Source organism: Daphnia pulicaria, chromosome 6 (genome assembly GCF_021234035.1).
Source record: "Daphnia pulicaria isolate SC F1-1A chromosome 6, SC_F0-13Bv2, whole genome shotgun sequence".
Classification (NCBI taxonomy): domain Eukaryota; kingdom Metazoa; phylum Arthropoda; class Branchiopoda; order Diplostraca; family Daphniidae; genus Daphnia; species Daphnia pulicaria.
Window position 1 is genome coordinate 12,594,985 of NC_060918.1, and position 14,893 is coordinate 12,609,877.

General features: G+C 46.6%; 1 protein-coding gene across 6 annotated transcripts in view; it reads left to right on the plus strand.

Annotated features, from left to right (window-relative positions):
* The window catches only part of LOC124344093 (rap guanine nucleotide exchange factor 4-like), a 30,104-nt gene that overhangs the window by 8,727 nt on the left and 6,484 nt on the right, over nucleotides 1–14,893 (plus strand). The window contains exons 1-8 of one of the 6 annotated variants that reach the window (XM_046797533.1): nucleotides 85–1,158; nucleotides 5,690–5,902; nucleotides 9,437–9,683; nucleotides 13,421–13,737; nucleotides 13,824–13,973; nucleotides 14,041–14,137; nucleotides 14,335–14,533; nucleotides 14,714–14,859. In XM_046797533.1, the coding sequence (XP_046653489.1) occupies nucleotides 1,084–1,158; nucleotides 5,690–5,902; nucleotides 9,437–9,683; nucleotides 13,421–13,737; nucleotides 13,824–13,973; nucleotides 14,041–14,137; nucleotides 14,335–14,533; nucleotides 14,714–14,859 (1,444 nt within the window). In that variant the 5' untranslated portion in view covers nucleotides 85–1,083. Of the gene's footprint in view, nucleotides 1–84; nucleotides 1,159–5,689; nucleotides 5,903–5,973; nucleotides 9,684–13,420; nucleotides 13,738–13,823; nucleotides 13,974–14,040; nucleotides 14,138–14,334; nucleotides 14,534–14,713; nucleotides 14,860–14,893 lie in introns of those variants that run through there. The other 5 variants (XM_046797532.1, XM_046797531.1, XM_046797529.1 and 2 more) reach the window with 5 other exon arrangements.

A 14,893-nucleotide genomic window follows, 5' to 3' on the forward strand; every position in this document is an offset into this window, starting at 1 on the left:
TTCCTGTTGTGCAGCTCTTTTTTTGTATTGCCCGTCCTGTTGGATCGCCTTCTGGTTGGGAGGTCCGTCAGACAGGAGGGAGGGGTGGAGCCCAATGTTTTGGGTTTTTATTTCTCTTGGTGCCAGCCGCCGCCGTCTGTCCCGCGTTGGTTTTATTGCGGGATCTCGGCGTCGCATGCTGCTGCGGTTAGCCCCGCTCGCACTACGGGCCAACACCTTCACGCCATATCCCCATGTGGTGGCTAGGGGGTGTTGTGTTATAGTTACCCAGGTGACGATGGTGGGGACACGACACACGTACGTGTACGTACATTTTTAGATGAAGTGTGGTGGCAGACGTTCGACAGCCGCTGTTGGCCGAGCAACACTTGTTGACGTCCATATTGTACCGTACGTCCCGGGTTTGTTTTCATTCTAAACGGAAATTTCGATCCGCACAAAAGACCAACAATTTCATGTCGACACTGTGGGACGACGTGTGTGTGCGTGTGGTGAAAATGAAAGTCAAAAGTGAAAGGAAAATTTTCTTCCGGATGTCTGCGATATTGCGCCAGTGTTTTGACAGTGCTCCGTGAAAAACCCTGGGCGATCGATGCGCTCCGCCAAAGTGGCTGCTGCACCTAAGGCGAGTCCATTTCCCGTTACATGAAAGAGGGTCCACAGTTTTATTTCAAATGTTTTAATAACTTACGAGTTTCTTCTTCAAAAGAATCAAAAATTGCAAATCAGTCGAGCGGCACGACCATCGTCGTCATCACCGGGCGACTCTTTTCGGCTGCTGCTACATGTTGTGTGCAATCATCAACTACGTACGCGTTTGAAACGGACATGAAAGATTGAGTGGAGCGACGGAAAAGAAGAAATCGCTGACAGCAGCGCATTGGAATTCCAAAAGTCGGAGATGGGAAAAGTTGACGGGCGAATAACGAAGTCATAACGTCTAAATGTCAATGGTCAACACTCATTGATCTATTCGTCCGTCCCTTTTTTCCCGTTTCCCGAGACATTCGTCATTAAAAAACAGAAACTTGCAACCGTCAGCAGCGTAAAATCATTTCATCCTTCGGGATAAAAAACCAAAAAATGGAAATGTTGCCCTGGCGTGGCGTCTACCATTGCAACTCACCTTGTCGTCGTTCATCTTCCGATGTTTCTCCCGTACGTACTGGCAAACGTTCCCTCTAATCAATTACGTTACACTCAGTGCGCAATTTGTTTGTTTCTGGGTATAATATTGAAAACCAAAAAGAAAAAAGAAAAAGAAGAAACGATGTCGGTTTGGCCCATTATCTTTGTGTCATCTTTCTGCCACGAGTGAGCGCATCCACCGGTGCTTGTGTCCAAACATAATTATTCCGCCGTGTGACACATCATCAGCGGGACGTGACACAGTTGCTAAACGAGAAACGCAAGGGGGGGGGGGACGCATTTGTTGATCGATGCCGTACATGCTGCTGCTCGACTTGATTATTTGTATGCGCAGCAGCAGCAGCAGCAGGCCCACACGCGGAGCCGGGCTGTGTAAATAATAGTTAGTGTCGTCTAGACGCAGTATATAGAGAGAAGAGCCGAGTATAGAGTTAATATAGAGCGCCGAATAATTTGGTGGAGGCTCCGTCCTAGATATCTACGCAACACATAACTAGGTTGGGAAGCTTGAAACATTTTGCGCGGGCTTATTATCATGTTTAAATTATACATGGGCGTAGTAGGGGAACGTGTTTTTTTTTTCGCGGGCAGCAATCTCAAAATGGAAAGACTTTCTGGGCCGTCATCTTTTTTAAAAAATTTATTTGTTTTTTCTTCCCGGAATGGAGGCGGAGCACAGCACCCCTAGCTTTGTTGCCGCTTGTAATTCGATCGCGTGATCCGCATACCTTATATAGGGCCGGCGTTGGCGCTGATAATCCCATCCGACTTATTTGCTTTGCCACACCACTTTGAACGACTGGCAATAAACAAAAAAAGGAGATTTTTTTTAAAAACATTTTCTGATTGTCGAAACAAAGAAAAACTTTCCGTTTACAACGAACGACGTGGCCGGAAAACTTCCAAGTAATTGAGTTATTAGTTTGATCTCGCTGAAATTGTGTGAAAAGTGAGGGGGAAGCACTGTTCTTGTCAATTAATGAGCGGAAGTGGGATTTCATCTCCTTAACAAATGTATCGAATCCAGTGCCATACTACATCATCTGGCTAATTTACGTTGGCAGTTGTTCACGAGTGCTGGTCGTAATTGGATGTTTCAGCGTATACAACTCGTATACGTTTGGCTGCCGCTAATTATAATATGCTTCTAGATCCTTGATTGTATATACGCTGAACTGTGCACCTTGCACAGCGACAATTCGGAACTATCCAGCGATGGTTATGTCGAGAATTCCGCCAAGCTTGGCGGTCGTAATGAAATGTATCGCGAAATATTATCATGCGAAGTTATGCGCATATTGAATGTGCCCTAGTCACATCTAAATGCATGACTGGTGGAACACATCATTCGCCTATAGCTGATTATTGTCATCGCCAAAATTCTTTTGACTCGGCTGTAAAGGATCAAACAACTACTATATCCAAATATGATATCTGCAGTCTTGACTGTTTTTCCTTATCGATTGCATATTGAGAGTTGTTGCTCGCTATCGTCATCTATGTCGTCTATTCTTTTCACCGCAAGTCCACTCCAAACTGTGTGTGTAGTGGCGGCGTCTCTTGGCTTGATGTTTGTCATAATGAGACACGAGAGACTTCCGCTCGTGTTCCTGACCAGATTTGCAGAGTTTCGCCCAGCTCAAGTTGATCGTCCGTCCATTGACTTTTTGTATTGTCGGCTGCTGCTCTCAACTTGCTTTTGGTGTATTGTTTCTCTCCATTACGGTGGCGGAGGCGGAGGCCCTTGCGTGTGTCAGCAGCACCAACTGGACTGATGCTATATACTACATCGACATTTAATTATTCACGTTCGCGTGCTCCCGTTGGCGCCACTAACGACGACAACTTTTCCAACTCGGCGAGTTTTTTATTTTTTATTTTCGCCGTTTTCGATCATTTCCCTGTCGCTCTCTCTCTCACCCGCTATTAACGGCAGTAAGGCAACTCAAAACTTGCCAAACTTTGTTCATATACCCAGTTGGTTGTGTGTGTGTGTGTACCTTGCGTCTAGACCTCCGCCATCTTCATCAATGGCATCACGGCCTATTCACCGAAAGTTTCTCCAGCACAGCTCAGTGGAGGCTCATTTGAGCATGTCTCTTCTGTGTGTATACAAAGTAGTAAGAGTAGTAGTATACGACGTACTGGTGCAAACTGATGTTTGCACGGCCGACATCCGCCGCCGTGAGTTTGAGAGCTTCCAACACATTGAGCTTCTGGGGCTGACTGCTTCTGCCGCATGTTGCAATCGCTTTCGGAGGAACTCGGTGTGTGGGTGGGTAAATAATAACATGGAATCGGAAAATCTTTTTATTTTTATTTTTTATTTTTTCCTCCGCGCTCTTTTTTTAAAAAAAGAGAAGAAGAAAAATGGATGAAAATTCAAATCTACTTTCTTTGCCTCCCTCCCTTGGCAGATGAATATGTACAGCCCTTCTGCTTCGGATAGGCCTTTGAAAGGTTATGCATATTGGATGGATTTCATTTAAACCTTTATGATGCATATGTACCAGTTGTACCTACGTATTTCTCTATAGCGTCGCTCTGATGTTTGTCCTCTGAAATATATTTCGCTGCCGAATTTTCTGCGTATTTGACGCTTCACGGGTCCTTGTGTGTGTGTACCATCCTTAGACGCTCCCATCGATCCGGCAAGCAACCTTTCGCCGGAATTTTTTTTTTTGCGTTTTTTGTCGATGTTTTTGTTGGAAAAACTTTTTGCGCTTTTGTAGAGAAGAAGAAGAAAAATTTTTCTTCGAAAATCGACAAGAAAAAAAAAGAGTCTTTTATGTACATCTCCCGCCCAAGATTCCTGCGGAAATCGTATAATATAGCCCGGTCTTTTATATGTAGTAAGTTGCTTTAGCTACTTTGGAGAGTTGCCGTGTAGTCATAGTGAACACGCGATGATCTAAGTGGCAAGTTTTTCTTCCCTCCCGCCAGCAGCCGAAATTGAAATTCGAATTGGGTAATGGTGTGTTAATGTACAGACAGTTCAGTGTAGTTGTAGCATAAGCTCTCTTCTCCCTCGATGGTTTCACACTGAGCTATAAGATGTGCCTAGACATTTTTTCGGGTACTCGTTTTTACTGCTCATCTCACCCGTGAGCCGTGCAACATGAAAAGAGTCTGGTGGCTACAGAAGCGAGAACAATTGCAAAGGAGGAGTTGTATGCTTGATATATCTTAACCGACGACAACAGGCTCCTTCCATACATGTATGTGAGGCAGCAAATCACATTGAAGAGTTGCTTGCCATTCATACAGCAGCGCGGTCCCTATGTATTATTAGTCTCTACATCCACTCTTTTGTATAGAGCAACTAAGCATGTCTGCCACTTTTTTTTAATATTTTCTTTGGGGCTATTTTTGTATGTTACCATGTTGCCAGTTTAGGATTCGATTACCTTCTTTTACAAGATCTAACCGACTCTGTTTCCTTCCTTCCCCCCCCCCCTCCATTGAATTGAACGTACAAAATTGGTAGGAGGGGGGAGACTGTCATGGGCGCTCTATTGACGAGCCAGAAAAAAAAATCCCGGCGATATTATTAGATGGATCAGGATAGAAATGGATAAGTTGATATACGAGAGGAGCTAGTAGGAAGGAAGGAAGAAAAAAAAGCAGGAGCCAACATCAAAAAGAGGAGCTTTAGATGACATGTCGTCATAATTGGACCTCTTTTCTTCTCGTCGGTCGCGCGCATTGGCTCATCTTCTTCTTCTTCTTTTTCTTCTTATCCAGTCGGTTGCTTTCACTTCCTGCTGCTGCTGAACTCGAGCAACAGCTTTTTGTAGGCAGCACACAGCTATATCCCATGTTCAGAGTCCCGTGTGTTATTGAAATTTAAATCCTCCCTTTTTTTCTACCCCCGCCTATATTGTTGTTGTCGTGAAAATATTGCTGCTTCTAAATCCTACGGTCTAGGAGCGACTCTTTTGCATTCAGATTTGTTCGACTATTCACTTTAGCTCCTTTCCCAGGGCCCTTCGCCCAGGGGTCTTGCGTCGAATGGTTGGATGCAAAATTCCCGATTCTTGGGCTCTATCGAATTGCCCAGTGACAAAGTGGCAGAATGACATTTCCATCATTGTATCGCTTCTTCTTCTTCTTTTCTATCGACGGCAAATCGGCGCTGCCAGTATCCCGAGTGAAAATGTCATTCGATCAAATGTTGGAAAGGGCCGAAGGCGAAGGGGGATCAGAATGCTTAATAAGAAGAATTCGGAAGTAGTTTCCTAATGCGAGCTATTTTCTGTTGATCGAGTCGATTGCCTCGGCATCATTATGCGCCCGACTGCGACTGCTTCCAATAAAAAGAAATCTATATATTACTAAGTTCCACACCTGACTTTTTCCCGTTCGTCGTTCCTTATATTCCGCCCTTTCACATTCAAATGAAATTGGATTCCTCGCTCCTCCCCTGGTGGGTGGAGGGGTTTTTCCCGGTAGATCTTTTAATTGCATTCGGATGCTTTTTTTTCCTTTCATCGATAATTCAAATGTTTAATTGACTTTATTCTTTCTATTTTATTGACAGCATTCGTCCAATAACGGGCCGTCGCCGTCGTCTTCGTCGTCCTCGTGCTCGCCGCTGACGGCGGCCGCCACGTACAGTCGCCGGTTGCTGGGCCGCGGGAGTTGGTTCGGCGACTCGGTCCTGGACGACTCACCTCGCGACGCCACCGCTTCCACCCGCGGTCCGTGCAAGCTGTTGCGCGTCGAGCAGCGTGACTTCCGCTCACTCTGGCAGGTAAAAATAACGTCTCTTTTCCTTCTTCTCTCTCTTGCCATATTGTTAACGAGTTCCTGCGAGATCCTGCGAGGACGTCGTTATTACATCGCCAAAAAAAAAAAGAAGAATAGAAAAAAGAAGAGAAAACGGGATGAAATTTTGTTGCCGTAGATTGATGATCCTTGCGCAAGGATCGGGTAGGAGAGAATAATGCTCCGTGTTGACTAGGGCAACAGTCGGTGTGGTGCTTTAGGCTATTACCAGCAGGAGAGAGTCAGGAAAGGGAAATAAAGACGACAACAACAACAACAACAGGACTGATGTCGTTTGCTCCTAATGGGTTATTGCCTTGACGTTGGATGGAGGGGAGAGAAAGCGAAGGAGTTGATGCGAATCGTCACAATACGTCGCATTGAATATGGGAGAGGAGATAGGAGAGAGTCGGTCCGTGCTGCTGTGTAGAGGGGATAGAAATCGATCGCTGCGCCGGGGATCACGCTGAGCAACTAGCGGAACAAAGAAAAGAAGAAAAGGGGGAGAAAAACAGCATTAGAAAATACTACACACACACACATAGACAGACTGTATGTACGAAGAAGAGACACGCCAGTATATAGTGCAAGTTGCCTTTTTTATGATAGGAAGGAAAGAAAGAAACGACACGGGGATACATCAGGATCGATAAAAGTCGTCAGTTTTCATTTCCCATAAGGACTGCTGCGACTAGACGCGAGCCGAGAAACGGATGGTAAATAAACCAGCGGACACGTCCCCCCACCCTCCCTTTTTGCAAAGTGAAATGTTTCCTTCTCTTGTTTGGGAGCTCCTTTTTTTTTCTGGCCAAAGAAGAAGGAAAAAAGGATTCTTTTTCTATTTGTTGACTTCCAAAAAAAGACTGGGCACAATGCCCTGGCCATATTGTCCCTGTTTTTCTCCAGAAAGAAGTGACGGGGTTGACGGGCATAATAAGACGTTGATGAATGACGTCACTCGGATGGCTCGCCTATTCGCCAAAGAAACAAACCATCAAATCAGCAGGAAAAACAAAGTTTCGAGTGGCCTATAAGCAAACGGCCGTCGACAGCTGCCACAGTTTCATTTCGCTCGTCTCGCACACATGTGGGGCCCACCACCAGAAGAAATTCGTCGACTTGGACACAGGATCGAGATGACAGGTTGACAACACGTGGTTCGCATGAGGACCATGTTTTTGCGCTGTCCAACTCCCAACCATTTTTCAGCTGCATCTCATTTGTTTAGTTCTTTTTTTGCCCGTTTTGTAGATGAGGGGGGGACTGCTGGGCACGAGTGAACTAGTGCCACCCGTCGGTTTTCTCTGACTCTGAACAAAGTCAGCCGGAAGCTTCCACCCATGGCTGTACACGTCTTTTTTCTACCAGCAATTCGTTTTTTTTCTAAAGTCGAAGTAATAAAACCCCCCGAACTAAAGTTTAAAAAAGGGGGTCCTACACATTTTCGACAGCCGTTTGCAGTTGGTCCGTCGTATATAGAGAGGAGACACTCCGGCCAACTATTCTACACAGACGGTTATATGACCTACATGTCAAGTGCTGGACCATATGGCGACCACCTTGTCCCGTAAACTATAGGAGAAACAGAATAATAGAAAAGAAAAGAAGAAAAAGAATTTTCCAATCGCAGCCAGATTTCTCTCCTTTTTTTGTTGGCTTAGAGTTGAGTCATTTCTAAGTGAATTACAATCAACTCTTATCGAGGATTTGATTCCGCAATTTATTGTCTGTGGGAAAATTGATGGTCACCGAAATGAAGTGAAAAAACCCCAACGGTCGTCGTCGTCGTCCGATTTTTCTTAAAAGCAAAGCCGAGCGCCACCGATCGACCGACAATCCCCTTGGATGCCATTGTCCGCATTCAAACGGATCATTTTTCACTTGTTCATTTCCCAGCCGAGTTATTATTATTATCATTACTATTACTGCGCCGGGGTTTATAGCAGATAAGCGAGCTCTTGCCGGACTCATGCCTAAGGCGGCCCCTTCTATCAAAACAGGGGGCCTGGGAAGGAAGGATGGATGGATTGGCTCAAAAGGAATCTCGAATAACCCGAAAAGTTCAAGTAACTGCTCGTTTCTCCGCACACACAGCACGTGGTTTTTCCCTTATCCCTCCCCCTCGTTTTGAGCCATTGAGGCGCTCCATCAGTTTCTTCTGGAAATCCATTGGTGTTTTCCAACTGTTGTCAGAGAAAATCGGAGGGAGGAAAACGGGAGGGGGGTAGAAAAAGAGCGTGGCGGTGTCAAATTCTCCATGTGATTGTGTTTCCTTTCTAAACCAGTTCCGCTTTTTTCTCTCCGCCGTCCATTTGAATGTTGAAAAACTTTCCCCCCTCCCTCCCTGCGCACCCCACCCGATCCCTTTTGCTCCACCCTGTTGTTGTGTTGTGTGGGGGATGGAACTGGCGCTCGTCTTCATCCCTCGTTAAGTTAGGCGCAACACCCCCAAAGAGGCCATCAAGTGTTGAGTCGACGAGTGAAGAGGTTCAGTCGAGTAAGAGTCGCCCATCCGAGTTGCAACAAGTGTCGATTCCGTCCTTCAGCCGAACGATTTTTTTGGGGCGGAGGTTTTATTCGGGAGCTACCAAAATTATCGATCCGTCGATCGATCCTGTGCGCGTTGGGTGGATTAATGACGAGTGACGATTTGTTGATGACGGAGCCGTCGGTCCCAATGGACCGGCTGTCCAGCTGCTCGCTGGACAGCATTATCGGTTATCTGGATCAACTTTTGGGACGGAATCATGTGGAGGAGCCGGTCGATCAAGTCGTGATACGATCCCGCTCACCGTCGCCGACTCGAATTCAGAGCAGCGACAGCAGCAGCGGGCATCCGAAACAGGGCAGCATCCGGCGGAAGATGCTGAGCTCCTCATCGGATCCCGTTCGATCCAATTTCACCCAGCAGCCAGATGATGAAGAAGCCATCCAACGAGTGATGGACCTGTCTTTCGCTTCCGTCTTCGAAATGCCGTCCTCCTCCTTGTCCGGCCATTCGCCCAGCATGCCCGCCGTCCGCCCAGTTATTGGATGTCAAAAAGTGATGACTGTCGTGACCGAGTCGATCGATCCGCCCGAATCGCTCGACAGCGGCGTCGAGAGTAACAAATCGGACGACGAGGCCCAGCATTCCGGCGACTCCGAGCCGCGGATTTGCGCCAGTCTGGGCGACAAGGGCCGCAACTACGCCATCCCGTTGCATCAACACGATTACCAAAACTTGATCGGCTCGCCATTCCAGCAGCAACAGCAGCGGCGATCTGCTGCTGCCCGCAGGAATCACGGACAAGGGTCGTCGTCGTCCAATAGCCGAGCTGCTGGTCGGGCGAATCGAAACCGTCAGGATCACGAGAATAATCCGTTGAATAGCAAGAACAGCGCGTCAGCGTCGGCTGGGAAAGACGACAAGTTTTACGAGATCTGCTTGGGTCACTTGTGCTGGCAAATGGAAGCCGGAAACAGCGCGGCCGGAACTGGGCTCGGCTTTGATCGATGGATCTCCATTTTCTCGTTGCAGAAACATCAGGACGAGTTGATTCAGTTGTCGGGTAACACCGGCAGCCCGTCTTCCCCCTCCTCGGCATCGCCGGCCAATCACCGCAAGCACAGCCACCACCACCACAACCACCAGCTACCGCAACCGCCCACACAACAACAACAACAACAACAACAATTGCATCATCAGGGTGGCAAGAGGCAGGGGCAACGGCATCACAGCACCGGAGGGATGAGCAGTCGACAAGGATCGCAGGAAAACAACAACTGTAAGTCCACACACACTTTTTTGTTTTACTATTACGTAAATAATTGATTGGAATGAAACGTTTTGTATTACTTGACGGATCGTTTCGTCAGAAGAAAACCCGGGGGCGGCATTATAAATTCATAGAGAAATAAAAATAAAACTAGCAAATCAAATGAGAGGAAATCCAATTCGGATATGCAAACGAGCACAGCAAAGCTGCTTATAATGGAGCTCGGCCTATTTCATATAAGCTGCTAGACGCAAGGCGCCCGGATCTTTTCCCCGACTAGGGCTACGCACAAACTATACTCTCACTGCGTGGGTTATACAAGAAAAGAAAAGAGAGTCTGATTGCCTTTATTTTCTATTTTTCGCTCTTTTTGAAACGCCCGCCTTTTTTTTCCGCCAGACCTCATGTAATATGTAGGTCTATTTATACACCCACCCGTATATAGAATATGATTGCGTTAGATGAATTGCAATTCTACATTCTCGATCTAAAGACAATGGGGTGGCAGGGAAGAAAGATGAGCCGCCATCTTCTTCATTCCATTCCTCCGTTCATTATTGACTTTTTTGTCTGTGAAACGGACAAGGGAGGCTCTAACGAAGGACAGAAAAATGGACACAGACACACACCCACACATTCTTGCTACTACTACTAGACTGCACACGTCTACCTCTCGTGGCCTTCCTTGATGATGGTTCCTTCTTGTTCTTCTTCTGATAATCAACGGATGATTTCGAAGGGGGTATCTTCTTTTTGGTCTCCCCCACCCCCCTTCGTCCAGCTCGTTGGCTTTTGCTGGCTGGTTGGTTAGTTGGTTAGTTGATGATGACGGTGGATGGGGATCATGTTATATAAAGGGGGAGAGAGAGCTGGTTGCCATCGAGCGGAGTAAATTGAGAAAGAAAGTGATGGGGCAATCATGGCGTCAAGACAAGTCATCATCATCAGACGCGGACCCTACGGTGTAGTTTAGAGATGGGAGAGAGTAGTACGTATCCCGCAGGTTCATTATTATATTGGCTGGACTCTTCTTCTTCTTCTTCTCCTTCTTTTTCTTTTAATAAATATAACACACACAGCGCACTCTCTCGTCTCGACTTGGGAAGATAAAAGAGCCACGACGGATGTGTTATCTAATATTTCGACAATGTGTATTTAGGCGAGCTCACATCGTTTTCTTCCGCTATAGTACTGCCTTTATAAGGAACAACCCAACGCACAAAGGAAATACTATAAATAAAAGAAAATAAGGAAGCCAACCGGGGATAACAATCATAATCCCGCCGTGAAAAAAAATAATCGTGAACAAAAAAAGAAAAAGAAAAAAAAGATCAGGTTTCACTTTTTTCGGGTGGTGGCTTGCTTGCTTTTATTTCGCTCGATATTTCCGAGAATCTGCGTCCCGGAGGGGAAAGTTTCACAAATGAGGTAGTAGGTGGATAGTTAAGGGTGGGGGGGATATGGAGGATTTCACTCTCTCTCCGTTTCTTTTCCGCCAACAAGGAAAACGAAAAGGGAGAAATGAAAAAATAAAAGGCATCAGAGAAAAAGCCAGCCAAAGGTTAGAGTACGTTTGGCTTTTCGAATGATGACAATGGAAGAGAGACGACAAGAGAGTTGACATGGTGCGCACGTACCCACCACTTTTCCATCTCAATATTCTTTGACGTCCTCTGATTTTCGGGAGGGGGATTTGTCTTGTTCGTCCGCCGAGCGGAAAGGCATCATCTGCTATTCTCTCTCTCTCCGCTGGATAGTACAAATAGACAAACAAGAAACGTAGCGCAGGCAGCGAGCGGAGACAATGCAATAGGCGCGTATTGCATAACCTATTATACGGATAAGGATCTCGTTTCGTCCGAGTGGAATGGTTGAACGTGATCGAAAGAAGAAAAAGTCGAAAAAGACGACAAACAAGAATTAAAAATAATCACGGACCCCACCAGGTTATTATTTGGCAATGACACACCATTAAAAGTTTAGAAAATAAGGAAAAAAGGGAAACGACCCAATCAATATATAATATACCTTACACGTATATACCAACTCAAATTGCGAAGGTAAAAACTATTTGATGGTTGGATTCAGCAGTAGCAGCAACGATTCGTGGCAACGATCAATTTCTTGGATCCGCTTTCTACTTGTGATTTTTTAATGATGGCGGCGACGCCCAGCTGCCATACATCCAGCAGCCACCGCGATGCTGGCAAACGCTGTGCCAAAAAGCGCTCCCTCCCACCCCCCCACCCACATTCGATATTAAATATAGAACGTATTATATAACTTTCACTCTCTGTGCTGCTCGATATCAATAAAATAAAACAGAACTGGGAGGAGGTTTTTACGGGTGGAAAATGGGGTTTTTTGTTGCTACCGCCAACCATTTTCTTTCTGTCATTCCGTCCGTGTACGCAAGTCGAGGCGATTACTTATACACACACAAAAGGAGCCGGGAAATACGAAATAAAGGTTCTTTCATTTCTTGGCGAGTTCAAAGAGTCCGAGAGTTGGCGATCCGCACTACGTACGAATTGTGACTCGACGATCGTCGTCTCTGCGCGACACATTTTGGTTCACCCTTAAAAAATCTGCGCATCAATAGTTTTCAGCTTTTTTCTTCTTCTATTTCTTCTGTCTTTCAAATGTAGTTCCGCCCAAATGGAAATTCATTGCGCAGTTCTCCTCTTCTTCCCCCCCCCCCCCCTCGATTCTAATGAAGGCTTCTGCCTTATTTACCGGGGAAAATGATGGAAAGTTCTCATCCGTCAAACTTGTCAACTGCACGTGGAAAGACGGCGAGTGTCTATTAGTAGTAGGTATATATAAGCCTTAAAAAATGGAATTCAATCTGTTGAAAGAAGAAGAAGAAGAAAATAGGGGGGAACGTAATTTTTCCTGTTAACTAGCGGCTCCCTTGTCACAAACTCCCAGCCCCTCAGTTCTTCAATCTCTCACGGCAAAAATCAATTCCCACTCGATTCTTATTTAGTATGTGCCTTGATCCTGTCAGGCGCAACAGTCTTCTTGTGTGTGTGGGGGAGACTCCTTTATAGCCTCTTGTTCACTTATTGATGGCTGCTAGTGCAACGAGTTGGAAATCATTCAAAAGGGGGTCGGCCGTGTGTACATCCGTAAATGTTGCATTCGAAATGTCAAACATGTCGGCCGAGTTGTGCAGAGAAAGAGAAATTCTGGTTTTCTAGCCATCCATTTGAATTATTTCTCTTATCAACTTGTCAAATTCAGTCCACTTGGGCGGCTCTCCCCGCTGCCGGCCTTGCTCTGATGGCTAGAGACGTATAAATGATGAAGTGGAGTAGCTGCTGCTGCTCCCCGTAGACGACTTATTGACCGCATGACTGGATAGAGAAGAGAAGAAGAAGAGTCTCAATTCCGCCGCCCGCTCTGCCCAACAGAAGCGCAGTCTAATTTGGCTTTTTATTACATCGCATGCATATTAAGATGCTGTTATGACTATTACCGGCCTTGTATATATGAAGATGGAAGTAGTAGTAGGCTGCCCGTCTCCAAATGAATCATGGATGCAGTTCGCAGTCTTCCCTTTGATCTTGTGTAACTCCGCCCATCCGCCGCTGGGGCCGGATATGGAACCACATCGTTTTCACATGTTTATGGATTGAGCTGGCGCTTGTTGCCCAGCGCCCGGCAATGAGATTTGATCGTTTTTTTTTTGTCGTTCTGTTTGAGACGAAAATTGCAATCGTTTTTCTTGTGTCCTGTTGCAGCAGCGAATAATGGAAGGAGCAGTTCGACTTCGGGCGGATTGGGGATCCCCTCGAGAGATCCGCCGGCGGTGGGTGACGCCAACGTCAACTGCGCCAAGTCTCCGACAACGTCGCCGCAGCGCCAGGAACGCAACCCGTCCGTCGTCAGCACTACACTGGCCGCCGACGGAGGCGTCTTGACGGCCAGTGGCAACGGCCGTAGCAACCCATCGCCGCCCAGTAATGCCCAGCAATCAGCGGCCTCCACCAATGCCGGGCAACCTTCAACCGGACCAACGGGACCCAACAGCAACAGCCAAATCGCTCCGCTAAATTTGGTACTAAGAAACTAAAAAAAAAAAAAAAATCATTATCCATTTGATCCATTAACATATTAACTTGTTATTTTAATATTTTGACGCAGTCGCCCAGCGAGCGGGCCATGATGATGGGCAAGGTTTTGAAAACGCTCATCATGGCGGCTTCCTCCGCGTCGCCCGCTTCCGCCCTCATTCGTGACCGCAAAGTGCCCGGACGGGGCACAGTCCGTCACTGTCTGGTCGGCACTGAAATGGTCAATAAAAACGCGAATTAAAATTAAATTAGATTATTAATTTTTAAATAAATTTTTTATTATTTAGGTCGACTGGCTCCTCGGTCTCAGTCCCGAAGTGCACAGCCGGGCCCAAGCCTCGGCCATGTGGCAGGTTCTGCTGGACGAGCAAGTCATTCTAGCCCGTAATGAACTTGATCATTTTTTTCCCTTCCTTTTTCTCTTTTTCCTTAACCATGAATTTATTAATGACTTATCGATTTTCCCATCAACTAATTTTCGTCTTGACTTTGTGGTTGGACCCAAACTTGTTTTGGTCGCCCGGCTCTTTTTATATTTTCCCCTCCACCGCCGCGTTGATGACGGATGACTTACCACACAGTCTCGAAGGAGCACCAGTTCAAAGACAAGTTTGTCTTCTATCGGTTCCACGAAGACGCCGAGGGTCGCGGTGACGGGCCGGCCGGCCGCAAGCCCGGCCAGGACGCTGTGCGCGACGCTCAACAGAAAAAGGACGAAGTCATCTCGACGTTGACACAACTGGCGCCCGACGCCGTCCTTAAAGCCATTCTACGAAAACCGTAAGTATATTATTAGTCCGCGCCCTTTACCCACCTCCTTCCCATGTTTTTTCGCTCCGCCCTTTTTGTCGGAACGACGTGCATGTATACCGTACACCGGCGGTCGATATCCAGCCGCACAGCAGCAGCAGCAGTAGAGGCAGCACTCTATATCCCGTATGCACTTGAACATGGTTATAGGACTCACGATCGGTCCCCCGACGACCTGGAAATCATCTACGAGGAATTGGTACACATCAGGGCCCTGTCGCATCTGTCAACCACCGTCAAGCGAGAGCTGGCTAATATCATCGTCTTCGAATCTCATCCCAGAGCCGAAACCGTCCGTAAGTTTAGACGCTCCGATCTTTTTTTCCTTTT